General features: G+C 37.3%; 2 protein-coding genes across 9 annotated transcripts in view; one reads left to right on the top strand and one right to left on the bottom strand.

The window, feature by feature from the left end:
• Window positions 1-22,155, top strand: part of LOC132101246 (kinesin-like protein KIFC3) — a 45,589-nt gene extending 23,434 nt beyond the window's left edge. For 6 of the 7 annotated variants that reach the window (XM_059506027.1, XM_059506023.1, XM_059506029.1 and 3 more), the window contains 20 exons: window positions 994-1,142; window positions 4,039-4,246; window positions 4,890-5,029; window positions 5,276-5,341; window positions 6,296-6,418; window positions 6,548-6,829; window positions 7,902-8,075; window positions 11,295-11,442; window positions 12,415-12,545; window positions 12,622-12,733; window positions 12,831-13,012; window positions 13,120-13,224; window positions 13,765-13,895; window positions 14,349-14,472; window positions 15,338-15,467; window positions 15,547-15,776; window positions 16,719-16,871; window positions 17,773-17,899; window positions 18,104-18,150; window positions 21,257-22,155. In XM_059506027.1, the coding sequence (XP_059362010.1) occupies window positions 994-1,142; window positions 4,039-4,246; window positions 4,890-5,029; window positions 5,276-5,341; window positions 6,296-6,418; window positions 6,548-6,829; window positions 7,902-8,075; window positions 11,295-11,442; window positions 12,415-12,545; window positions 12,622-12,733; window positions 12,831-13,012; window positions 13,120-13,224; window positions 13,765-13,895; window positions 14,349-14,472; window positions 15,338-15,467; window positions 15,547-15,776; window positions 16,719-16,871; window positions 17,773-17,899; window positions 18,104-18,150; window positions 21,257-21,265 (2,771 nt within the window). In that variant the 3' untranslated portion in view covers window positions 21,266-22,155. The remainder of the gene's footprint in view (window positions 1-993; window positions 1,143-4,038; window positions 4,247-4,889; window positions 5,030-5,275; window positions 5,342-6,295; window positions 6,419-6,547; window positions 6,830-7,901; window positions 8,076-11,294; window positions 11,443-12,414; window positions 12,546-12,621; window positions 12,734-12,830; window positions 13,013-13,119; window positions 13,225-13,764; window positions 13,896-14,348; window positions 14,473-15,337; window positions 15,468-15,546; window positions 15,777-16,718; window positions 16,872-17,772; window positions 17,900-18,103; window positions 18,151-21,256) is intronic. The other variant, XM_059506024.1, reaches the window with a different exon arrangement.
• Window positions 22,156-22,744: 589 nt separating this feature from the next.
• The window catches only part of LOC132101245 (Wilms tumor protein homolog), a 13,336-nt gene continuing 9,496 nt past the window's right edge, over window positions 22,745-26,584 (bottom strand). Inside the window, exons 5-9 of one of the 2 annotated variants that reach the window (XM_059506022.1) lie at window positions 25,915-26,014; window positions 24,893-25,037; window positions 24,055-24,144; window positions 23,461-23,544; window positions 22,745-23,338 (exon numbers count right to left, since the gene is read on the bottom strand). In XM_059506022.1, the coding sequence (XP_059362005.1) occupies window positions 23,217-23,338; window positions 23,461-23,544; window positions 24,055-24,144; window positions 24,893-25,037; window positions 25,915-26,014 (541 nt within the window). In that variant the 3' untranslated portion in view covers window positions 22,745-23,216. Of the gene's footprint in view, window positions 23,339-23,451; window positions 23,545-24,054; window positions 24,145-24,892; window positions 25,038-25,914; window positions 26,015-26,584 lie in introns of both variants that reach the window. The other variant, XM_059506021.1, reaches the window with a different exon arrangement.

Genomic DNA, 26,584 nt, shown 5'->3' with positions numbered 1-26,584 from the left:
GTTATTTATGCAATCTTCATGTTGTTCCAAACCATTATTTCTGCCAAGTAATGCAAACAGAGAAGTAAATAACTGTTTTATGCAGTGATGTTGATTTAAGGAGCTGTGAAGATTCAAAAAGAGCACAAACGCTTCAGAAAAATACTAAAATTGTCTGCAACACCAGGGCTACATGAGTGGATTTTTTTTTTTCTAAAAGGTTCAAAAATTGTGTATATGCTCATGTTACTTAAATTCTGAGAAAGGGAAAAAAGAGAGAATTTTGAGTTTGTCTAGCATTCATTTAAATATTAGGCATTTCTATAACTCCCTCTTTGGACCAATCAGTGAGAGCAGCAGTGCACCTGAGCAGAATGAAGGAGTGTCCAGACATGTTATAAAAAAATAAAAATGGCACAAATCTATGAAATGGACAAATATGTCACTCTAAGTGCATGTGAGGAGAAAAAGGATATAAAAACACCTCTCAAAAAGAAGCCTTTTGTGAATATCCACTTTCTGCGTTCTTTGTTTTGAAGTGTTTTGAAGCTGCTTTAGATGATTCAGTGAGAGTGGTCAGAAACACAAATCGATCCAGACCTCTTTGAAAAATTAAGATATTTCAGATCTTCTGAAATTGTACAGTGGTTTCATGTGAGAAACAGACTAAAATTGAAGCCATTGTTAACTGAAGATCTTGACATTAGCTCTAGATTTGTTCATGAGAAGTGAAATGTCCATGTCCAACAAGTGAACAATTTCTACACTATTACAGAATTAATAATATTTTCAATTAGCTTTTATTTCTAGTCTAGTAACATTTGAGTAATTTTTTGTGCTTTTGTCATTTTTACTATTTTTAATGTTACTATTTGTTTCATTTGTATTGTTTAACCTCAGTTTTAGTTTTTTTTTTTTTTTTTTTTTTTTTTTAGTGTCTCAACTTTAGTTAAGTCCATTTTAATAATATTAATATTTGACTATATTTTTTCAATTTTTTCCCCTTTTTTGTAGTTTCAGCGAGTTCCCTGGATATCCTAATGAGTGATGGTGAGGAGGAAAGCTCCTTCCTCTCGTTGCCCAACTCTGTCCTTCAGCGCCACTGTTTGACCTCTGACCTCTCTGAAACAGCCACCTCAGAACAGCAGCAGCTGCTCATACAGGTGTGACCCTATAATACTAGTCTAGTTGTTTTCATTAAGGCAAGCATCACTGTTACAACTGCTTATAACTGGGTTTAGGGATTTACTGCAACACATTATTTTCATATTATGTGTAGTAGAATATTTACACTACCATTTGAAAGTTTATAATGTTAAAAAGTTTTTTTTCTTCCAAATAAATTTTTTTTTTTTTACTTTCATCAACGAATCCTGAAAAAATGCATCCACACTGAAGAATAAAAATTCAGCTTTACCGTCACAGGAATAAATTATTTTTTTTAAATGTGACCCTGGACCACAAAACCAGCTATAAGGGTAAATTCTTTGAAATTCATGTGAAAGCTGAATACATTTCCAATGATGTCTGGTTTGTTAGGATCGGACAATATTTGGCCGAGATACAACTATTTGAAAATCTGGAATCTGAGGGTGAAAAAAAAATCTAAATACTGAGAAAATCAACTTTTAAATTTGTCCAAATTAAGTCCTTAGCAATGCATATTACTAATCAAAAATTAAGTTTTGATATATTTACATTAGGAAATTTACCAAATATCTTCATGGAACATATTATTTAATATCCTAATGATTTTTGGCATAAAAGAAAAATCTATAATTTTTTTGGCAATTGCTACAAATATACCCCAGTGACTTAAGACTGGTTTTGTGGTCCAAGGTCACATATTTTAAAATAGAAATCGTTATCAAGGTATAAAAATATTTCAGTTTTAATAATTTTACTGTATTTATGGTCAATGAATTGTAGCCTTGGTGAGCATAAGAGACTTCTTTTCAGAAACATTAACACATCCTACCAATCCAAACTTTAAATGGTACTATATACACATTAAACTCTCAGCTGTCTTTGTTTCTGTGAGACAGTGTTCACCAGATCATTCATTCAGGAGCTGGTTTCTGTGTGACTGGTCTGTTCTGTAACTGTGTGATCTTTGCGTAATTGGTTTCACAGGGTTAATAAGTCACAGCTAACAGGCAGCGCTGTCTCTGTGTTTAAACAATGTTATCAGCTTTTGGGTTTCTCGGAGGACCTGGTTGCTCAGGTTCTCTGTAAACTGGGTCCGAGTGTTTCAGTGTAAGATTCCCTCAGAGCAACATCTGCAGGCAAATCACATTTCAGTTGGTTTATTAGATTGGCAGAATGTAGTTAGTAGGTCGTAAACTCTGTAATTCGTAGTCACATATGACATGTACCCTCAATAATCCAATAGCAGCGTTTAAATATGTGAGCGAAAGTTGTATTTATGCTGTGAATTTCAATCTATAGGCCTTTTTGATTCTAACGACATTAATGTTTCCATTTGAGATACTATGTAATATTCCATAGATAACTTGGATAGCTTAAGTTTATTTTTTTTTATGCAAGTAAAATTCTGAAACTTAAAACTTAATAAGGATCAATAAATAAATGCTGATACAGAAACGTAAGATATTAAGATTTTTGTTGTTTTTTGTTTAAGGACAATGATGAACACACGGTTGCTGCTTAGATTGGGTTCACATTGAAGAGTCACTAACAAAGTCATTTATTAACAAGTGTAAACATTGAAGTCTGTCAAGTGAAGAGTTTGTTTTATTCCAGCCATTACTCCTGGTCGGAGGCTTGTGTAAATGCATTAGCTGAAACTTTGTGCTCCTTTGTGTCAAAACTAGGCTAAGTTGCGCACAGCAAGTGAAACCGGCCCCTGGTCCCTAGATATGGCTGGAGTTACATAACACGATCCACTGTTAGTTAGTGAAGCATTAGGAGTGCAGTCCTCCTCTCTTTATTCTCCAAGGGTGGATAAACATCTCTGAAAAAGAATCTGGAGGGAGATTTGAGTGCGCTGGAATTTTCAGTCTTTTCAACATACCGTGAGCACAGGAGCGATCCGATTGGCTGGAGATCACATGTGTGGTGTGCCCCAGCCGCAGCCTTTCAATGCATTGACGACTCTTCTCAATACAAACAATAGTTTAGACATGGGATAGCTTTGTGTATGTGCTTCTCTAGATCTATCTGTGTTGACCAGGCAGTGTTACCTGTGAAGCGGCAATGATTTCCAGTCTAAGGATTTTAAGACATCAAATCTTCAAATAAACAATAGCTTCATCTCAGTGGGTTGGTCTGTGCTCATTATTCCTGATATTTGAGGTAGAGTTAATTTGTTTGATTCGCCGTTTCAGAATTTGTCCATAAGTGTCACACCACTGATCTTTTTGTTTTCCTGCTTCTCTCTTCTCATTTTTCCCTCTTTTTTTTCATTTGTGTGTCTCTGTGCTGGCTTCTCACCATTTCACCTGTACAGAAGGTTACTTTGTCCTGCTCCTGAACGTCTGCCTACGTAATTCCCTCTGATTCTTTCTTTGTGCTTAGCTGTGAGCTACTTTGTGTCGTTCTGACGTCATCTTTACAAAGCACACTGTACAGCAGTAAAGTCTCTTATGTTCATAGATCCACCCTGTTTGCTTAAATGTCTCTATTAGAGGTTTTGTAGTCATCTTGAGTGTCCAAGGTAATTTGTGCCAGTAGGAATAGACACTTGCCCATCAAGCTTTCTTGTGAAGGATTAGTTAAATTTGGTCTTCATTTACTCTCATTCCAAACTTGTTTTGATTTTCTTTTATTCTGTTGATCTCACATTTTTGTAGATGGTCCTGGTTGTTCTTTGTGTTACCGCAAAATCATAAAGCAACACAGAAAGGAGTAAATTATGCTTTTTTTCACTATTATTATTATAATTTTTTTTGCATGAACGCTGCTGCTATAAAAAAAGAAAAAGAAATCAACCTGTGTGTGACCTACCCTTTCCTCTTTAAAAGATTGTAGTTTTTCCCTCATAGTTGAGGTTGTGTGAGCAGGGCTGGCATTCATGGTTTCTTGTTCATGTTTGTGCAGACGCTGCAGGAGAGAGTTTGTGAGTTCCAGGCACGTTTGCGCAGCGAGGACGCCACAAAAAGACTCCTGCTACAGCAACTGCAGACACACGACCACCAGCTCGACCAAGACAACCACCAGAACGAGGATCATTCATCCATAAACCAAGAACCTCAAGAGCAGCTCAGACTGCAGGACGGCCAGCTCAACCAAGCTGAGTCACCTACAGGTGAGAGAGAGAGAGAGAGTCCTGACATGAGATTGTTTTTATTTATATGTGTTTGTGTGTGTGTGTGCATACACACACATATATATATATATATATATATATATATATATAATATAAATTTTTTTTCTTTTTTTTTTTTTCATTATTGTTATTGGTTACACTTTATTTTAAGGTATCCTTGTTACAGTGTGATAATACCTTTTAAGTACTGAGTAATATTAATTAACTACATGTACTTACTATATGGTTAGGGTTCGGATTAGAGTGCAACAATAAAATAAACCTCAACAAAGTATTACCTTATTATTATTAGCTATTATATATTTTTTTTAATTATATTTATATATAAAAAACAAATAATAAAAGTCATATGAGATTAAAATTAAATGAGTAGGTTGTCTTTTTTTTCTTCAAAAAAAGCAAGTTCATTATTGCTTTTCAGATTGTGGAAACGTTACATAATTGCATACATTATTAATAAATATTTTAATTATACAATTTATATTTCTTTACATTTTCATTAATTTTTTTTTTTATAAATATATTTATTTACTTATCTTGTGACCTAAAATTAGAAAAAGCTGCTTGCATGTCATAAAGTGTGTGTGTGTGTGTGTGTGTGTGTATGTGTGTGTGTGTGTAGGTGTGAGGAGCTCTAGTGTTTTGACACGGAGGCCTGTGGATTTTCCCAGCGCTGTACAAGTGAGTAAAGTTCACTCACAGGAGCAACTGCAAAAAGACACGGGAGAACAACTCGCTCTCATTACAGGGCTGCGCACACAGGTACGTTAAACACACACACACACAGAATAGAGCTCAGTTTTCCAGCCAGACTCACAAGAGCACCACCAGATCATTTACATTCCTCAGCCACCATGTATTGTGACCTTTTATGCATTGATATTCATTGTTTCTGTCTGGTTAGATTAAAATGGATCGATACAACATGAGGGCAGATGTATGACACTTACTGACTCATTTTTGTAAAGGGATTTGGCTGAATAATGCTGTTGGTTTGTGGTTTTGTAGGTCAAGGAGCTGGAGGAGAAACTAGTGGATCAGACGCAGGAGGTGGAGAGACTGCGCTCTGAGCTGGTGAGACTGAATTATTAGGGACGGGGAGAGTGTAGAAATCACCTGATCCTGGTGGGCTAAAGACACCACACTTGTGTGAACCACATTTCTGTAGTTTAATTAGACCTGACCAGATTTAGTTTTATGGTGATCTAGTTTTGTTTTGTTGATAGCAGAGGACTGTACTGCAAGCCTTCAGCCCTGGAAGATTTACAACTGGCACTGAAGTGTACTTAACTGTACTGTACAACTTCCAAAGAATGCCAAATATAATAAAACCTCACCTTATTTTGGAAAGATAATTAACATTTATTTAATGCATAAAATAAAAATAACTGTTAAGTTACTCAATCGTTCAAAAAAACTTTCACATTAAAAAAAACAAAACAAGGACGCATTAAATTGCTCAAATGTGACTGTAAAGACATTCTTAATGTTACAAAAGATTTCCTTCAAATAAATGCTGTTTCTTAACTTTCTTTCCCTAAAAAAATGTATCACTGTTTCCACAAAAATGTTAAGCAGCAAAGTCTGTTTTCAACATTGATCATAAACTGTTTCAGAAATAAATTACATTTTAAAATATAGTCAAATAGAAAACAGTTACTTTGAAATATTTGACAGTTTTATGGTATTTAGGATCAAATAAACGCGGCCTTGGTGAGCATAAGATACTTTTTCAAAAATATGACTCAAAATGCATATGCAGTGCACATTTTTTACTATTGAGTGTCATTACTGTAATGAACATTTGCTCATAGTAACTGATCCAAATTTAATCACACATTGAAAATTCTTTTAAAAAAAATTTTTTTTTTTTTTTTTTTATGTTTTCCCCCCAGTATAAAGATTGCTGGGATATGCAGAGGCTTTGGGTTAGAATTTGCCAAAAGTAACTATAGTTAGTATACAAAACTATTAGAAGTCACTAGTAAGTCCTCATTTAGCTAAGTAAATGTATATGTGTGTGTCTAGGGGGCGACAGATCTGGAGAAACAGCTCGAGGTGCTGGAGACTGAGAACCAGCGGCTCAAACAGGAGCTGAGGGTCAGTCAGACCCAGACCAGCTGCTCTGCTGGCCACTGCCCACACAGACAGGTACTCACAGCCAGAAATCACTTCAACCTCACATACGATCCATACTGAGATCATAATTACTGGGTGTTATAAATGTTGTAGTGTTTCCCAGCTGTCCTGTAACGCTCCTCTCTCTGTCTGCTGTCCCAGGATGTGGAGGTCCTGCGTGGAGAGCTGTGTCGTAAGGACGAGGAGTGCTGCGAGCGAGAGCGGCGACTGGCAGCGCTGGAGCAGCAGGTGCAGGAGAGGACGGGTGCAGTGGTTCAGCTGCAGCAGCGGCTGGAGGAGACTGCACAGCACAGACAGGAGCTCCAGCAGCAGCTGGAAGAAGCGTCACGTCTCAGGAGCCAGAGCGAGGAGCAGCTGACCTCACGGCTTCAGGATGCTGAGGAGGCTCTGTCTCGCCAGGCTGCTCTGACACCACAGGTCAAGGTGAGAGTGTGCTAATGAAGCAGTGGTCGTGTCTCGTTTCAAAGCCTGCTCTGCGCGGAGGTTGCATTTGTCAGCTGCTGATGTCATTGAGGATGTTTCATTTAAGAAACATAACCTATAATATATAATTGACTGTTATTCGTCATGAGCCGCAGATTACTGTAATTTCTTTCTTACCGTGCATTGGAATGGTAATTTTTCTTAAATGATACATCCCAATGTAGATTAAGCCTAACAGATATGACCTCTGGCTTCAGAATATTGACATTATATTGAGATATGTTTTATTAAAATGTAATCTTGAAATGCTATTATAGAGACTCTTTGCAGAAAATTAGTTTTGTCTTCTTTCTTTTTTTAAAAATAGTTTACAAATCCTTTTTTTTTTTTTTTTTTGAATAAGGCAAAAATGTCAAGAAAACAATAGTAAAGCGAATTTAAAGTAGACAAAATAATAATAAATAGAAAAAAATGTTCCTAAAAAGAGTAATCTAAGGCAGTTAATTTAAAGGATCACAGCAGTAAGAATCAAAAACATTTGTTTTAAATAAATAAAAATAATACAAAAAGTTATGAATCTAATACAGATTTTTCCAAATAAACAATTTCTCTATATGTAATGATCACCAACTCACTCACAGTCAAACATTAAATGTTGTAATCGTGTCCAATTTACTATTTTTATAATATTTTATATCATAGAAATGCAAACTTTTTGAGCGAAACAGACTTCTTAAAAAAAAAAAAAAAAAAAAAAAATCTCAATTATTTCAAATTTTTGACTGGTAGTGTAAATAAAGCGATATACATCTATTTTAATTAAAAGATGATGTGCAAAATTGGCCCCAGATTAGCAAACACAGTTTGTGTACAGTGTATTGTGTAGTCCCCTCTATTACCACTTCAGACTGCGCATACTCTCTTCACATTTACAACAACAAATACTCTGAGAAGTCACAGGACACTTGCATTAAGGAATGCACCAAATATATTGATTCTGTGCCTCTGACCAAAAACAAGATGCACTTCTCCCAGCTGAAGTGATTTAATGTGTTTCTCACTCTTCCTGCAGTATGTGACCAAGACGGTTGAAGTGGAGTCGGCCCAGTGTAAGCAGGCTTTAATGGAGGCTCAGGGCCGTAATCATGCTCTGCAGGAGCAGCTGAGTGTTCAGAGGCAGCTCCTCAGAGAGCTGGAGCAGCAGCTGCACGAGTCCCAGAGAAGCAGCAGTCAGCTCCGCCAGCAGGTACCACACTCACCACTGAATTCTCATGTGGCCAACTGCTGCTCAGATCTGACCCCGTCTGTGGTGGCCTGTTGATATCTGATCTCATGTCTTCTCAAAGGCCGAGTGGTTTGCTGTAAGTTTAATAGAATCCTATAAATCCTTCCTATTTTCCCCCCAAAATTGTGTTTCACTTTTAAATTGGCTGGATTTTAATTCAAATGAAATGAATTAAATAGGACTTTAACAATTTCATATCGAATTAAGACGTTAACAATAATACTCTGAAGTGCTTTTTCAGAAATCTGTTCTTTTTTCTAGAATGTGTTTTATATAATACACGTTTATCATCAAAAATGGTGGTAATCAAATGAATGCATAAAGATAAAGTTATTTAATCTTACATAATCAAATTTAATGAAATTTTGGCAAAGGAAGTTTTTGCTTAAAATATGAATGAAAAACGCATATATTGTGTGATATTCCTTCAAAAAATTAACAAACTGTGTTATTGTTATTGTATTTATATTATCTGTTGTACAGTATTACTATAATTCTGTCATAACTTAGTTAAACCTAACTTTTATTTTGGCCGGTTGTAGTGAAGTTGTGTATCTGGTTATAGTTTTTATTAAATGGTAAAATGCTGGTGAAGTGACTCTCAGAGCAGCTCTGGAGATGAAGTTTGTGTGCTCGTATAGTGAAACAACAGATGCTGATAACTCCATAAGCATCACACAGGATTCAGTATGTTTAGTAGATGAAACTGTGCCGCTCATTCGCACAGAATTCAAGCTAGCACATGCAGACTTAATATTTAAATCGCAGTCTTTAACCTCTTCAGAGACACTAATCCATAAGGTTATTTGATTGATTATTCAGCCCTAATTTTGATTTCTTCATCCAACATTCCACATTATTCTGTAAACTCCATGTTTTCTGACTGGACTCCAGGATTCTCTCTGTGGGAATCACAAGGCTCTAGTTTCAGGCCTGTCTGATGTCGGTGTTGTGACAGAGCAGGTTAACGGCTCTCTCTTCACTTGCTGTAAGTTTAATAGAATCCTATAAATCCTTCCTATTTTCCCCCCAAAATTGTGTTTCACTTTTAAATTGGCTGGATTTTAATTCAAATGAAATGAATTAAATAGGACTTTAACAATTTCATATCGAATTAAGACGTTAACAATAATACTCTGAAGTGCTTTTTCAGAAATCTGTTCTTTTTTCTAGAATGTGTTTTATATAATACACGTTTATCATCAAAAATGGTGGTAATCAAATGAATGCATAAAGATAAAGTTATTTAATCTTACATAATCAAATTTAATGAAATTTTGGCAAAGGAAGTTTTTGCTTAAAATATGAATGAAAAACGCATATATTGTGTGATATTCCTTCAAAAAATTAACAAACTGTGTTATTGTTATTGTATTTATATTATCTGTTGTACAGTATTACTATAATTCTGTCATAACTTAGTTAAACCTAACTTTTATTTTGGCCGGTTGTAGTGAAGTTGTGTATCTGGTTATAGTTTTTATTAAATGGTAAAATGCTGGTGAAGTGACTCTCAGAGCAGCTCTGGAGATGAAGTTTGTGTGCTCGTATAGTGAAACAACAGATGCTGATAACTCCATAAGCATCACACAGGATTCAGTATGTTTAGTAGATGAAACTGTGCCGCTCATTCGCACAGAATTCAAGCTAGCACATGCAGACTTAATATTTAAATCGCAGTCTTTAACCTCTTCAGAGACACTAATCCATAAGGTTATTTGATTGATTATTCAGCCCTAATTTTGATTTCTTCATCCAACATTCCACATTATTCTGTAAACTCCATGTTTTCTGACTGGACTCCAGGATTCTCTCTGTGGGAATCACAAGGCTCTAGTTTCAGGCCTGTCTGATGTCGGTGTTGTGACAGAGCAGGTTAACGGCTCTCTCTTCACTTGCCTTTCAGCTGAGGACGGACCGTGGCCGTCTGTATGGCCTGCTCTCCAAGGCTGTGGGGGGGGGTAACACCGAGGTCACCCACAGACTCGCCAAGGTCGGCCAGATTACTCTGCAGGGGTCAAAGGTCAAAAATGTGTCATGGGTCAGATTCCAACTGTGATTATAAGAAGCGGTTTACAGTGAGCAGACTTCTGTGTCTCTGTCCCATTTTAAGTGCCATTCCAAAATGGAGATTCGTGTTGGCTCATGCTCATTTTTGACCTGTGAAACCCTGAAACTTTGCAGAGTAACTAGCTCACGTTCCCTTGAGGGATACACTTTATTCTACCTGCAGTAGTGATCCCATGTAACGTACTGTGAAATAGTCACCGTCACCCCCGTTGTGTACTTCAAATGTATTGATTGTGCGTGACCCCAGATGCCCTTCCCATGTGTGACCAACAGCCCTCCAGCCACCCACAGATCTTTTTACACTTAACTAAGGGCATTAGATCAGTCTAACTAATGACTCTGGTTAGTAGTCATGACTGGGTTTGTGTTATGTTGGTCAGAAGTAACGCTATTTTATTCAAATAAGGTGAAACTCAGGATTTCTCTGTGCTCATCTGTGATGTGTTAAAATTGTATTGTGATGATTTAGCATTAAGGTGGAAAGTAGTGGTGAGCTGGTATGGTATTTTGAAATATTAGGAAGCATAATGACCAATATAACACTGATCTATGATATCACTGATATCAGATGTTTGACTTGTTGTGTATATGATGCATGCATAACAATTGCAGCACATTTTATTTACACATTGCTTTAGCTTCAGAAATATATTTTACTAAATTATTTAAATTATAATATCTGAACTTAATAACATTTTTGAAATAAACCGATTTATAATTTATATAGAAAGTCTTGGTTCTGTAATGCTACTGTAGTGATTTGAAGTCAACGCTGAGCACTGTTTGATTGTATATTTTGCCATTTCAGATGTTTAAATAACTGGTTTTCTCATGAAATCTGAATAAGATAAAATCAGTGTCTGTAGACAGGTGTTTACACTGACAGTGATCTTGAAACATTTGAGTACAAACTACAAATCAAACAGTGTGTTGGCGATTTAATCTGTCATTATAAAAGCTCCTTTGTGTTACCTTATGTAATATTTCATTTAAAACATTTACTATTTGCATAGAACTTATGAGCTCAGTGACACAGGATTTTGTTGGCACTGGGGTCAGATGTGTTGACCGTACTCTCTCTCTGTGTGTGTGTGTGTGTGTGTGTGTCAGATCCTAGTGTATGAGGGTGAGATGGAGAGAGCTCAGGGTCAGCTGGAAGCAGAGATGCAGAGTCTGGAGGAGGAGAAGAACAGAGTGATCGAGGAGGCTTTCACCAGAGCAGAGAGCGAGATGAAGGCCGTCCACGAGAACCTAGCAGGTGAGACGATGCGTGTTTGATTCCAGGTCGTGTTTCCCCCTCAAGTCAAAATAGAAATAGGCCTAAGTGATTATATTGTTTTTAAACAAAACCCATTCGGATTTTCATGTTTTCCTCTCGTAATCTTATTACATTTTTCAAAACAAAAAAAAAGGTAACACCCTTAGTGTGCTTGTTAAACATATTCACACAGTAATAACAGTAAATTATGCACAGTTACAAGAAATGAACAATAAACCAAATCCTTTAATTGTTTGTGTTGTTAATGAATATTACTCAATACTTATTTGTGTAATTAATTTTAAAACATGGACACCATAAAGTAAAACAACCAGGAAATATACTTAAACCAAAGTGTTTAGCGTATCATAATGCAATTTGTACTGTCTTTTGTATTGTAATTGTTATTATGCCATAATTTATTATTCATTTGAATATTGTACAACTGTATTAGTGTAATTATCTTTTTACTAAATTGAATTAAAAAAAAAACTTTAAATAGTTTTTGTTGCCTTTTTTCTTTTACCTGTTATGCATTGGGGATGTGCTTTATAATCACAAATAAACCGCCAATAAGTTAATAATAGGCATGCTAACTGCAACTAGTTAAAGGGTTAGTTCACCCAAGTGAAAATTAGTTTTACTCACCCCCAAGGCATCCTAGGTGTATATGACTTTCTTCTTTCAGACGAATCCATTAGGAGTTATATTAAAAATTGTCCTGGCTATTCCAAGCTATGTCATTGCAGTCAGCGGGTGTTGCATTGCTTCAGTCCAAAAAAAAGAACTCATCCATAAAAAAACACAGCCTAATTTTCATTTTTGGGTGAACTAACCCTTTAATAGTGAGAATTGGTCCCTATATTAAAGTGTTTCCAAACTATTCTGGTTTCTAAAAAAGGCTTCAGTTTATATGTTTGTACATTTTTCATTTTATTAGTTTATTATACTCTTTTGATTGTTGTCCAACAGGTGTGCGGATGAACCTCCTGACGCTGCAGCCGGCCCTGAGAACCCTCACCTGTGATTACAACTGTCTGAAGAGACAGGTGCAGGACTTCCCTTACATGCTGGAGAAAGCCATCACCGAGGCGAAGCAGGAGGTGAGAGCACGGCATACGAGCTGACGACACATCAGCCTGACCGCAGCTCATCAGTCGTGTCCGTCTGTGATTCCAGATCTGTCAGGTGATTGGAGAGGTGAGCAGTGCAAACCAAGAGCTGCTGCGCAAATACAAGCGCGAGATGAACCTGAGGAAGAAATGCCACAACGAACTGGTGCGCATCAAAGGTGAGACAGCAGAGATCTCTGGGGAAATGTGTTCGATTCATATGCAGTTAGATTCTATGAAATTAGACATTTTAATTATAAAGATCTTGTTTTTCAGGAAACATCCGTGTGTTGTGCAGAGTACGTCCCATTTGTGCTGGAGAAACGGATGCTGCTGACGCCAAAAACATAGTGACCTTTGACCCTGATGATGATGCTGTTCTCTACTTGTCTAATAAGGGCAAGCTCATGACCTTTGAACTTGACAAAGTATTTCCCACTCAGGCCACTCAGGAGGAGGTTAGTGCCTGAATCAGTTTTCAAATATTGTTTTATTCCTATGTCAGATATTCTATCACAGTCTTGTTACTATATCAGTTATTAAACCCTTTCTTGTGATTGGACAGGTGTTCCGGGAAGTGCAGTCTCTGGTCACTTCCTGTATTGATGGCTTTAACGTATGCATCTTTGCCTATGGGCAGACTGGCTCTGGGAAGACCTATACCATGGAGGTATACCACATGTTCCCAAACTTCACCCTCAAACTAACTATTGTCTTAAAAGAAAACAAGCCCATTAGGACCTCAGATTTTTTTTAATTGTGTATTTGAATTCTGTAGCAAAAAATGATGCATTGCATTTACTTACTAATTAATTCATATTTATATAATTAATATTAATATATATTTAAACTATTTATATAGAGCATGTTAATTAATATTTAATCTTATTATTTATATTAATTAATAGAATTATTTAATATTTAGAGATTTTTGTTGTATTGTCATTTATGCTGCTTTGTATAAAAAATGTATTATTATATTAAAACAATATTTTATTATTCTTTTTAACACTGTAACAGTACTTTCATCATTCTAAATCGAATCTTTTTTTAACATATATATCAGTGAATATCAATTATTCATACTATTAAACATCATGTTTTATTTACTTAAAAAAAGCATAGAATTTTAATATCAGCCATTTATTGTTTATAAGTCATAACATGTTGGTTGTGTAATTTTCATGTCAGTCTCTCGTGTTTCATGCAGGGTGTCCCTGAAGACCCTGGCATTAACCAGCGTGCTCTGCGGCTGCTCTTCTCTGAAGTGTCGGAGAAAAAGCCTGACTGGGACTATAAGATCACCGTCAGCATGGTGGAAATCTACAATGAGACACTTCGGTGAGAAACACAGACACAAGCAGAGCTACACGGTAACAGCAGGAGGGACAGATGATGAAGATGAGGATGAGGATCATCAAATGCTCTACAGGAGCTGTTTCAGTGTGATCTGCTCATCACTGCAGTGCATTCAGCACTCCTTTATATAATTGTCCCAATGTGTTGACAGTGAAGTGTGTGTAACCTGCCACAGATTCTGCCGGTCAGCAGTTATGTAAAAGCAGATTAGATTTCAAATCTCTCGGGCCATCTGCAAGACACAAACAGATCACACGTCACGCATTTCCCCCTGCACTGTCTATTCGCTAACCCTGTCCTGCCTCCTGCTGTGTCGTGTAACTCAAACAGATGTGCATAGGTTATTATTTAGCTCGCCTGTGAAATTTAAGTTTTGCGCATTCCTTAATGGCAACTGATGAAATGAATCAATTTTTCTTTATCCGATTCCAACAGGAACCTGTTGGGTGACAATCCCAGTGAGAAGCTGGATATAAAGATGTGTCCAGATGGCAGTGGACAGCTGTACGTGCCAGGACTCACAGAGTTCACCGTGGAGAGTGTGGAGGACATTAACAAGGTGAAGCTCACAGCATCCAACCAGAGTTATGCTAGCTGTCATGCTTTAGAGCCAGCTTCATGAACTTCACAAATGAACCAGTATATCACCACCTTAGATTAGATTTTAATGGAAAAAGCAGGTCAATTTGTCTTATTTTGTCTGACCAGACAAAGTAAAGCATATCCATTGCTCTGAAAACTTTTTAAAAAGTTCATTTTTACTACTAGTATACTTCATACTTTATAATTAAAAACATATTTGGTCTTTATTTTAAATGTGTTGTGTCATATCGGATATGGAAATTTCTAAGGCCTCTGAATTATCAGAACTTCTACTACATGCCTTCATGATTGTTTATATTTTTAGCAAACAAAAGGCATTTTAGTTATGTACCTTCAGGCTTAAAGATTTTTGTAAAGCAAATGGAAAGTAAGCATAACTTTGCTTTTTATTATCAAAAATCATGTTAAAACATGAGTATCAAACGCGATGCATCAAGCTTTTGTGAAGGTGTTTCCTTTCAAACATTTTAAAAATTATATTTGTATTATTTCAGATATTACAGGGTTAAGGTGTCCTTGTTACAGTGTAATCAGTGCAATTAAACACTGAGTAATATTACTAAGCATCATATACTTACTGTGGGATTAAGGTTAGTTGCTTGTTGTTATGCATAATTTACTGTTATTACTATATTATAACAAGAACAATTATAGTATAACACAGACAATGTGAAAAAAGTAAAATTTTTGAAGTTATTTAGTGAGTGTAGTTCAGATGTGTTCAATAATCAGTGTTCTGATGCCAGGTCTGTCATATAGACGAGCATCAACCCATTTCAGTTTAATTCATTGTTTGTAATCGCTGACCTTTGACCCTGCAGGTGTTTGAACTGGGTCACATGAACAGGGCGACAGCGTGCACTAATCTAAACGAGCACAGCTCTCGCTCTCATGCCCTCCTGATCGTCACGGTGGCAGGTGTCAACTCTTCCACGGGCCACCGCACCTCAGGTACACACAATGTTCGTTTAAACAGGAAATCATTCAAATACAAATACGAAGCCTTCACTTTTTGTCCTCGTTTTTGCAGGTAAGCTCAATCTGGTGGATCTGGCTGGTTCCGAGCGGATTGCCAAATCTGGTGCCGAGGGCAGCCGTCTGCGTGAGGCTCAGTGCATCAACAAATCACTGTCTGCGCTGGGTGACGTCATCAACGCCCTGCGCTCCAAACACTCGCACGTGCCCTTCAGGAACTCGCGTCTCACGTACCTGCTGCAGGACTCGCTCAGTGGAGACAGCAAGACCCTCATGATGGTGCAGGTGTGTGAGCGCTCGCTGGACCACTGGCTCAGAGGCTTACTTTAAACCTCTACACATTTTGAGTGGATTTAGGGATAAAGGCTGTACTTGGTACAGCACGAGCAGACCAGGGATTTTAAGCAGTTTGTGCTACAGAAATCACCTCTTATGCTGAAGAACTCGGTTGTGATTAAATGAAATCAAAACATATTTAATTTCCCAATAAATGTGCCTGGTCATTTTATGCACAATTTACCAATAGCTGTGTTCACCACATGTGATTAATTACCGTAATTTCTAGATGACAACCTGGGATGTTCTACCCAGAATTCTGTGTTTATATGGTAACACAGTTACTGTAACTCCAAAATGAATCTATTTCATTAGAGCAATCACTAGACAATACCACAATACAACAAGTAACAGTCATGCCAATGCTTTATTAATTAATGTAAAAATTTTAGTGGGACATTTCAGTTCTGTGCTCACTACATTAAACTGTATAGTGGGTCTAGTGTATGTCTTAATTTTGTATCATAAGGCATTGACTGTAACCAAATCTTGGTTTTATTGAACAGAAATAGTCATTTTGAGTGTTTCCACATAACGCCTCAAAGTCTCGATCATTTAGAAAATTGTACAAGCTGTAATTACAAGGATGTGATTGCTTTTTCAGAGTCAGATCCACGTAATTACAGTGATTCTGACATAAACACACCTTGTTTTGTGTGTGTGTGTGTGTGTGTGTGTGTGTGTGTGTGTGTGTGTGTGTGTGTGTGTGTGATTGAGATTTAATCATTAATGGAATCATAACTAAGTCGTTTCTGAATTGGAACCACAGTGCTTAAATTCATTATGATTCCCATCACAAGTTTACCGAATTTTCTACCTACATCATTAGTTCAGTATTCCCTCTGATGCTGATGCTCTCACAACTCTGAGACTCTTCTCTCTGTATCTCAGGTGTCTCCTCTAGAGAGTAACATCAGTGAGTCGGTTTGCTCTCTGAAGTTCGCTCAGCGTGTTCGGACTGTTGAGATCGGACCCTCGTCTTCCTCGCGCCGCCAAGCAGAGACCTCCTCAACATCCTCCTCTCCAACTCATGACAGCGTGGAGGTACACATCACAAACACACACATCATTGTGCAGGTCTTAGATCAGTAGTATCTTTTAGATTTCAGTGGCCTCATTCAATAATACACTAATCAGTACACTCATTATTCCTTAGCTCCTGTTGATGTTTTATTATGTGTTTTCTGTGTTTTAAAATGAGAGAAATTACTTTGGAAAATGTATGGTTCTCGCATAGGCAACACAAATATGAACCTGGTGTTTTATTGTCTAAATAAAACCCTTTGAATTAGAATTTGAACAACACAAATTTACATTTTAAAAAGTAATCAGTTAAATGTAATGTTTTAATAGTTTTATAATACTTAAATGTTTTTTTCTGTTTTTTATGATGAACTGTGTATCATATATTATAAATCCAGAATTTAGTTTTTTAAACATGCTTTCTGGTTATTAAAAGTTAATTAAGCTATTAATTACAAGTTATAAGTTATAAGTATATATATTATATTATAAGTTTTGCTAAATTGCAAAATTGGATGTCGCACAATTCCAATTAATTAGACATGCTTTTTGATTATTACAGATTAAATTAAAATTTAATTTAAGGATCCAAAGCGACTTACATTGCATTCAGGCTAACAATTTTCTCCTATCATGTGTTCCCTGGGATTCGAACCACCAACATTGCGCTTGCTAATGCTCTACCACTTGAGCCACAGGAACACTATTAATTAACAATTATTAATTAATCTGATTAATTATTAAAATTGAATGGAAAACATAATTTGGGATAAATAAAATAGAATTTGGGGGAAATTAAATACATTTGATTATAAACTTTTAATAAATTGTATAACGAAAAAGAAAAAGAAAATATTTTGGGGAAAAAATAACTTCTATAAATGCAGGATAAAATGTTCAAAAGAATCTTTTTCTCCTTTAGCTGGACTCTCCTCCCGTGACCCCCGTGCCGCTCCCCATCTCAAGGGCCAGCAGCGCAGGTTCAACCCTCTCCTCCAACTCTAAAACCCCCACAACCCGCCGGAGGTCCCACAGTCAGCTGTCCACAGGTGAGCAGACAGAGAAACAACCAACATGACACAGAAATACCTGCTTATATAAGACTCTGTAAATAATCTGACATAATGATACCTTAATCTCATAATCACAGCCTTGATTATCATAGCATCTGACAGTGCGTTGAGTACAGGTCACGCTATGTGAAGGGGATGTCTGTTCATTGCATTGTGACGCTGTAATTGGTTGGTTTCCAGATAGACAGGTAGACAGAAGCAGCCCATTGGTTGGGGACGGTGGGCAGGTAGGTGAGGTTTAATGTGGTTGGTCGCTTGGCATGAACCGCTCAGCATGGCATGGTGCCCCACATGTCATCTCGTCAACGCCCACCCATCTAACACTAACGCCTTTAACCCCAGGAAGCTTTGTGTGTGAAAGAGTGTGTAAAAGGTTGACCTCAGCTGCTGTTTTGTTGTTGTGTCTTTTAAGTTTTGTTTGGCCTTGTACAAGCTTACTGTATTTGTCCAGTTGATTTATATGTTGTCTTGTGATTTTGCAACTGTGCACTGTATTCACTGTTTGTCTGTGTTGTGTGTGTGTGTGTGTGTGTGTGTGTGTGTGTGTGTGTGTGTGTGTGTGTGTGTGTGTGTGTGTGTGTGTGAGAGCGAGTGAGTGAGTGGAGAAAATAATTTTGATGTTTAATGTCTTCACCTACAGCTCTGCTTTTGATTGGCTGGGCTGCACTGTGATGGTGACGGAGTAATGTTTATTTTTGTGACAAATGTTATTTCACTGTTGTCATGTGAGGATAAATGAGTTCAATACTGATTGCAGTAGCTTTGTTCTAAAATCTAGTGAGCGTGTGCACGCGACCAATTTTGACCCATACAGTGTATTTTTGGCTATTGCTAAAAATTTACCCCAGTGACTTAAGACTGGTTTGTGGTCCAGGGTCACGTATTTATTTTGTACATCATTTGCAACAGCTTTTTATCACTTAATTAGAAGCACCAGAAATTAAAGTCTCATCAGGTAATGAAAAGTTGTACACACACTTGTGGTCTTCATCCTCACTTGAACACTTGGGCCAAATACAGGAAATATGTCATATAAGTAGTATAGATGTGCCGGTATTCGGTAATGTGATATATCATGGTAATGATATATGATAAATGGTTTTTATCATTCTTTTGCACTTTAATCCATGAAAAACGTTTAACTTTATATATTTTTCTGTATTGCGTTATTGCATAGTTTTTTTGTTATAAGAAAGTTATTAAAGCTGTTATACTGTATTCCACTTTTTTAACAAAATTTCTGTAACGTATACCGTGATAAAAGCATTAGCATTTAATCGCAACAAGAAAATTTGATACCAGCATATTCCTAATAAGTAGTTAAGTGATCAAGTGCAAAGACCGCAAGTTTGGGAATCAGTTCACTCTGCAGCCATATTTGCAAGGCCTCTTGGATATCCAAGAGCAAAGTCCATCTACTTAAATGAAGAATTTCTGAAATCCCCAAAACTGCTTGCCACACTCAAATTTAAATATTTCAAATCCGCAAAAAAAAACTGAACTGCCCCATTAATGTTGTTTCCTATGCTGTGAAACTGGAGGTTTTCATGGAGAGTAATACAGAAGCAAGTTCATTTTGCATAAGTGGAAACTTTTCAGAACGCTTACCGTGAGGTCAGAATTACCAGTATGTTCTCACAAAATGTATATAATTATCTACATTCATTGTAAACGAAATGAATTTTGTAACTGTATTCTATAATTCAAACATTTGTGTTTGAACCAGTTATGTTCACACCAACATGAAGGTTCAGGATGAAAATTCGGTCAGCTTTTCGCTTGTGATTTTTGTTTTCAGACTGATGCAGTTTCACTCTCTGACAGTAGGTGGTGTTTATAGGACAGTAGAAATACAGCGGTAAACAAAACAGAGCTCGGCTCCAGATTCTTCCGCTGCCATTCACGATGGCGTAGCAAAACACATGTATATGTTAGTAGGGCTGTGCAAAAAAATCGAATGCGATTTTCATGCGCATCTGGTCAGTAAAGTCACTCCTGTGATTAGTAGTATATCTCCAGCACGTGCGTTCGGATCAGGATTGCTAGGTTTTCAAAACAAAACCTGCCCAATTACTTCTCAAAACTAGCCCAATCGCGTTTCGTTCCGGGCGATAAAATAAAAAAAATTTTTGGCGGGGGCTGCCTTGGTAAAATTAGCATTTTAGGGGCTAAACATCACATTATTGGTATTGGGGTCGCTTCGACTCGCGGACATGAAAAACAACCGCAGACTTGGCAACACTGGTTGGCCTTTACTACACAGAGCCGTAGTTTACAGAAAATCCACACAAAATTGATTTCAAAATCGCAGGTGATTCTTTGTTGATTTTAAAAGCATTTTGTGTTAGTTGTCGGTGGACTATGGCTCTGTGTAGTAAATGCCGCTCCGCCTGAACCAATGTTGCCAAGTCCACAGTTGTTTTTCATGTCCGTGGGTTAAAGCGACCCCAATCCCAATAACGTGATGTTTAGCCCCAAAATGCAAATTTTACAAAGGCAACCCTGCCCAAAAAACGTGTATTTTAACCCCGGGACGCAATTTATTATCGGGGAAACTCCTGGAAACGTGATTGGGCTAGTTTTGAGAAGCAAGTGGGCAGGATTTGTTTTGAAAACCCTGATCTGAACGCACGTGCTGGAGATGTACTCCTAATCACAGGAGCGCCTTTACTGATGAGATGCGCATGAAAATCGCATTTGATTTTTTTGCACAGCCCTATATGTTAGCGCCAACAGTTTTCGTTTTGTCTAACAACATCGGCTCTGTGCATGTGAGCAAATCCCCAAATCTTATTGGTTGGCCAATTCTTTTCAGTGCAATAGAAAATAGATTAGAATACATCACAGTTTTAAAAAAAAACTGCATGCCCTGTCTGAATGGATACAATAACATTAATTCAAACAGTGTTTATCACACCGAATGTTCATCTTGGTGTGAACGCCAAAACGTGTTTTTATCTGGCAGCATAATTAGGTTGTGTTTGTGTAGAAATGATCTGTCTATGATGCCATAATGTATGCAGCTTACTTGGTTTCTCAGCAGAGCGAGTGTTTCTCATGAGGAATGAGTAACAAAATGACTAACTAAACCCCCCTGTTGTCCGAACCGTAAGACAAGCTTTCTAGACTTCAAAACATGGTTAAAAATAGTGTGCAGAAGTTGCAGTAAGATAGTAAGTGAAATATAAAATAAGGTTTCTTCTTTTGTTGTTGCTCAGTTTTGTGGTTTCCATTGCAACAACATGCTTTAAGTCCAGCACTTCCTGTAAACTGGAAAAGCTTCTTGAATTAGTCATGATTGCGTCTTTATCACATTTTTCTCTTCGTTTATAGGACGAATGAAGTTGACTGCGTGAGGAACTCCTCCAAAGAGGGTCCATCCTCCAGACCTCTCAAGCAATCAGCTCCTTCTTGAACAAACCAATGAAAGTCCTTGCTTCCTGCAGGGGAGGAGCTTAACCGGCAAATCAGGGTTGATGGTGGGAACTATACTGACTGAAGTGATGTTCCTTTTGATCGGAACGACTAATGTAATTTTTACATGATTGAAAACGATTAACACTCCCACTGACCTCTCGACAACACCTGCTGCCTCAGGATGAGAAGACCCTTCTGATACGGCAAAGTATTTCTGGACAATAACGCACTTTAGTCTAGTCTTCGCTGTCATTTGTAATGTTGATGTTACGTAAATGCGATTTGATTTCTAGATGCTTGAATGTACGTGTATGTATATATTTGTGTGTCTGAGCAAGATTTTACATTTTTATTCCTTGATCTTGAAGAGATCTTGCTTTTCTTTTTCTTTTTTTCTGCAAGAACAAGTAAAAGTTCCACACCCTATAAGCTTTGAAGATTTCTGTGTTTCATAGTGACAATAAGAAATAATGCAAATGTTCAAATCTCAGTAGCATTTTGTGTTTTTGTATATAGAAACTTGAAGGCCGTTGAAAGCCCGGACCGTCTTCCTGATCCATGCATGCGTTCAGTGCTCATTCATTTTAGGACAATCATTAACCGTTTTTGTGCAGTGAAGTCAAACCATGACGGTATACAGTGTTTGCTAAACAGAACGAGGACTAGATCTGTATATAGAGGTGCATTCCATGCGACCCCGGACCATGTGATCTGGAATGGTTTCTGGGGTCTTTGCTTGCTTGTGTTCACATTGGTGTACGTTTGTATGCAGTTTTGTTTTTGTACACGGTTTTTAATAAATGCTCCAAACCAAATTTTGGGAGAAATGATTCCAGTGTACTTTTGCTCATAAAAAAGTAGTTGTTAGTTTATTGAAAAGTAAGGTGTTGCTTTTTTAAAGTCATTTATTATTATATATTATTTAACATTATATATACACACACATTTTTTATTATTATTATTGGCTATGAGGAGTCTTACTGATTAACAATTTCATGCAAATTTTTTAGGTTTGTGCACTGAATAATATACACAATTTCTGATGTGTGTACACTGTACAGTATGTATGCAATTTACTGTATATTATTTTACTGTATGTATGCAATTTTTACTATATAAATCTATATTTTTAAACATGTTAAAAAATGTTTTTTATTCTACATTCCAATTAATATTAATCAAACTGCAGTTGGGTTGTTTTGATTAAATAATGAAAACTTAAAAAATACAGCTAACTAACACAAATCTATAAAAACAACACAAAAAAAACATTTATAAAAAATGAGTAAAAACAGTTATCTGTTTTTGCTAATATGTACACATATGTATATATGCACATATGCTTTTCAATGTATATTATACATTAAAACACACACACATTTATTTGTATAGTAACTTGATCCATTTCCTGAGAATGTATGATGTAATTTAATATAAGAGGCATTTTAGGAACAACTGTTGTCACTTAAAAAATATATACTAAGGCATTATAGTGCGTATGATTTTTACACTAGCCGTTTCTCACTCATCCACAATTTATTTTCCAAATTAAGAAATGAAAGTGACCCACCACATCTTGCCAATTAAAAAAAAAAAGTAAAAAGTATACCCAGTGCAATCAACTGTCCATATGTAAATAATAAAAATAAAAAATAACTATTACAAAGGAAAAAAGCTAACTTATTTACAACATGAGATGACCCAAAATGATGCAGACACATTCTTCAGCGAAAGGCAGTGTTCCATGTCTTACAGGGATGATTTGATTCATGTTATCAGATCAGCAGCGCAGGTCACTGACTGACAGGTCTTTACTGTTGAGTGTGTTTCAGTGTGTGTGTGTGTGTGTGTTTATATACAGTGTATGTATAGTTTCTCAAACAGCAGACTGGAGTTTGCTCATGTTTCTCTGATGCATACTGTGATGTCTGACCAGCTCATCTGAGCGGGAGAACTTCTTCTGACAGCTGGGCCAGCGGCACGTGAACGGCTTCTCACCTGACAACCACCAGAGAGGAAACACACAAACACATTTTACTGGTGCGCTCTAATCAAATCAATGCATATGCAATAAATAGTTTTTGAGAAGTCTGAAAAAAAGGCTTACGCACTTGTTTTACCTGTATGAGTCCGAGTGTGGGTCTTAAGATGGTCTGAGCGTGAAAACTTTCTTTGACATGTCTCACACTGAAAGGGTTTGACGCCTGCAGGAGCAAAGCAGGAGACGGTATACTTTATACAAGTGATGGATTCATGACAGCTGGAATTGGTGGGTCTCATTCAAAAGTATTTGATCGGACAATAGTTTGGATAAGCCCCTGAGCGCAAGACGTGTCGCTAATATTTTTGGTCTGTTTTTCCAGAAGAGAAAAATGTACATTCTAAAGGCTTTTAATGCTAAACACTAAGCTATAGTATATGTAACTTTTAAGAGTTAACTATACTTGCATTTTTTTTTCTGTGATATACTGTAGAAGAGCCATTTTCAGTTTCCAAAATAGTTTTTTGTTTCATATGAAGAACATTTTATTAATCTAAAGAACCTTTTTTCCACTATAAAGAACCAAAAGTTTCCATGGATGTTAAAGGTTCTTTATCATCAATGCCAATAAAGAACCTTTACTGTTATGAGTGTGGAATATGAATGACCTCAGAGCCACATATCTGTTATATTTCTGTCCTCACATGTTTTGAAGAGCAGAGACATGTCTGACCTGTGTGTCTGCGCTGGTGTCTCTTGAGTTGGTCAGATCTGGAAAACCTGCGGCCGCAGCCTGTGTAGTCACACTGGTAGGGCTTCTCACCTGTGTGTGACAGAAACATCACAGTATGTGTTAGAGGACGGATGGATGTGTGAACACGACTGTAGTCTCTGTCATTACCAGGAAGCTTCCGCAAGGAGGCGCCGTTTGAATTGAGCTTTGATTTTGTTGTTATGCTCTGAGTGTCATAAATCATCGCTTTATCTGTAAAACTGTACATGCCATGAGGTCACAAATTACTCACTCCAGATGTTTCTTAGTAATTATGGTGATTCTTGAGCAACTGAGAGGATGCCCTTACAAAGAATTTGCTATGGTAACATTATTTCCACCAAAATATGGTACTATTATGGTAATCCCCTATCATTGGAAAAAGTCATGGCTTAGTGATTAGAGAGTATGACTCCTAAACCTAAGGTTGTGGGTTCGAGTCTCGGGCCGGCAATTCCACGACTGAGGTGCCCTTGAGCACTGAACACCCAACTGCTCCCTGGGCGCCGCAGCATAAATTGTTGCCCACTGCTGTGTGTGTGTGTGTGTGTGTGTGTGTGTGTGTGTGTGTGTGTGTGTGTGTGTGCGCGTGTGTGTGTGTGTGTGCGCGTGCGTGCGTGCGTGCTTTGGATGGGTTAAATGCAGAGCACGAATTCTGAGCATGGCTTTCCATACTTGGCTGTATGTCACGTCTCTTAAGGATCTTCGAAAGACTCCAACAGCCTCTTATTGATCCATTATTGTTTTACTGTAATTTGTATTTTTTTGTATGGTCCACACATGGTGGCGTCTGTCTCACCTGTGTGTTTCCTGCCGTGCATCTGCAGGTGAGACAGTTTGAAGTATCTCTTACTGCAGCCGGGGTAAGAACACATGAAAGGCCGTTTCTCACTGCTCTCTGATGATTTAATGGAGGGAGCGATGCCTGGTACTCTCCGCACATCCTGGAGAAAAAAATAAAAAGAGAATAATTGGCAATCAACAAACTCTATTTGCCAATTCTTCTGCACTTCTGAGCCTTTGTTTGCTTTAACTTCTGCGTTACCAAACCCCGGATGAGTTCTGCATCTGAACAAAGCCTCTTATCTTGTGGCCTGTTAAATATCAATTTAGCTTTTAAAAGCCTTAAGAGGGAAGCTTTAAACTAAAGTTATAAACATGCATACATGCACACTATTCTCTGGACAGTATCAGCTTTCTCAGGCTCTGATAGATGTTGATCCAGGCCATACAGACACTACAGACTGAAGCAGTAGCTATGTTTCTATCACCGTATTTTTATGCACATTCTGAAGTATCGCATCAGAAAAGAATGACGAAAGTGACAAATTTCCAACAAACAAAAAAATATCCTTTTAATTTGCAAATAAGAAGTTATTGTTGCACTTTATTTTACAGTACGTGTACTTACATGTACTTATAGTGTACTTACAGTGTATTTATCTAAGAAAGTTCTGGTAATACAAGGTAACTACATGGGGTAGGGTTAGGTTTAGGGGCAGGTTCAGGGTTAGTACCTAGTTATAACATAGTTATTATAATTACTATAATAAGTACACAGTATGTACATGGGGAACAGGACTGTAAAATAAAGTGCTACCGAAGTTTTTATGCTCACTTGAGGTGGTTTTTAACTTGTGTGCAAAGGGTTAATACAAATAATGAGAGAAGGAAACACATTTTGCAAAAAAGTTCCTTCATACCCATCAAAAAAGTGACTTTGTGGTTATATTATAGTGAGAATCCAGTCTGTGTGTGCACAGGTCAAATGGATATGAGTTTGTCTCTGTGTTTGAGTGTGTGTTTTTTGCAATCACCTACCTGTACTCCTCTGAACACACCATGTGTGTGTATGTGATACTGAGTGCTGCAGTTGTACAACAGCGGAGCTCCTGCTGACGCTTCGGCCTCATAACCACCGCTGTGAATGGACACAAAGACAGAGAGAAGTTACACATAACAGTTATTCATAACTAGCAGATAAAACAAAACCACTCACAGAGTAGGGAGACCTCTCAAACAAAGCTGACATATTATCTAGTGCGATGTAAATATGACCCTATAACCTATATATAAGATTCTCAGAAAAGACAGATTTGAACATGTCTTAATAGCTGTGCTATATATAAATCAGCTTTTCCTCCTTATTAACAAAAGGATGTTGTTATATCCAAAAATAACTGTGTAAAACAGCCTCAAGTGTCATAAATGAGAGCTAGGGGAGACTATTGGTCTGGAGGGGGATTTGTAGTGTGGGCAGTAACGGATGAAGAGCTGAAGACCTATAAAGCATTTTCTTTGTCCGAATCACTTCACATCTCAAACTACACAATCAGCCATTGCTGGCTCAGTCCTCCCACAGCCCAACCATTCATCCGTTCAGTAGATAAACACCCTGATGGCATGGCATTGGGGGTGAGGAAGGTGAAAACCAAATCTTTTATCTGAACAGCCGGTGTAAATATCCTGTCCAGCGTCCCAGTCACCCACT

Source organism: Carassius carassius, chromosome 23 (assembly GCF_963082965.1).
Source record: "Carassius carassius chromosome 23, fCarCar2.1, whole genome shotgun sequence".
Lineage (NCBI taxonomy): Eukaryota > Metazoa > Chordata > Actinopteri > Cypriniformes > Cyprinidae > Carassius > Carassius carassius.
This window is presented reverse-complemented; position numbering and strand designations above follow the sequence as displayed.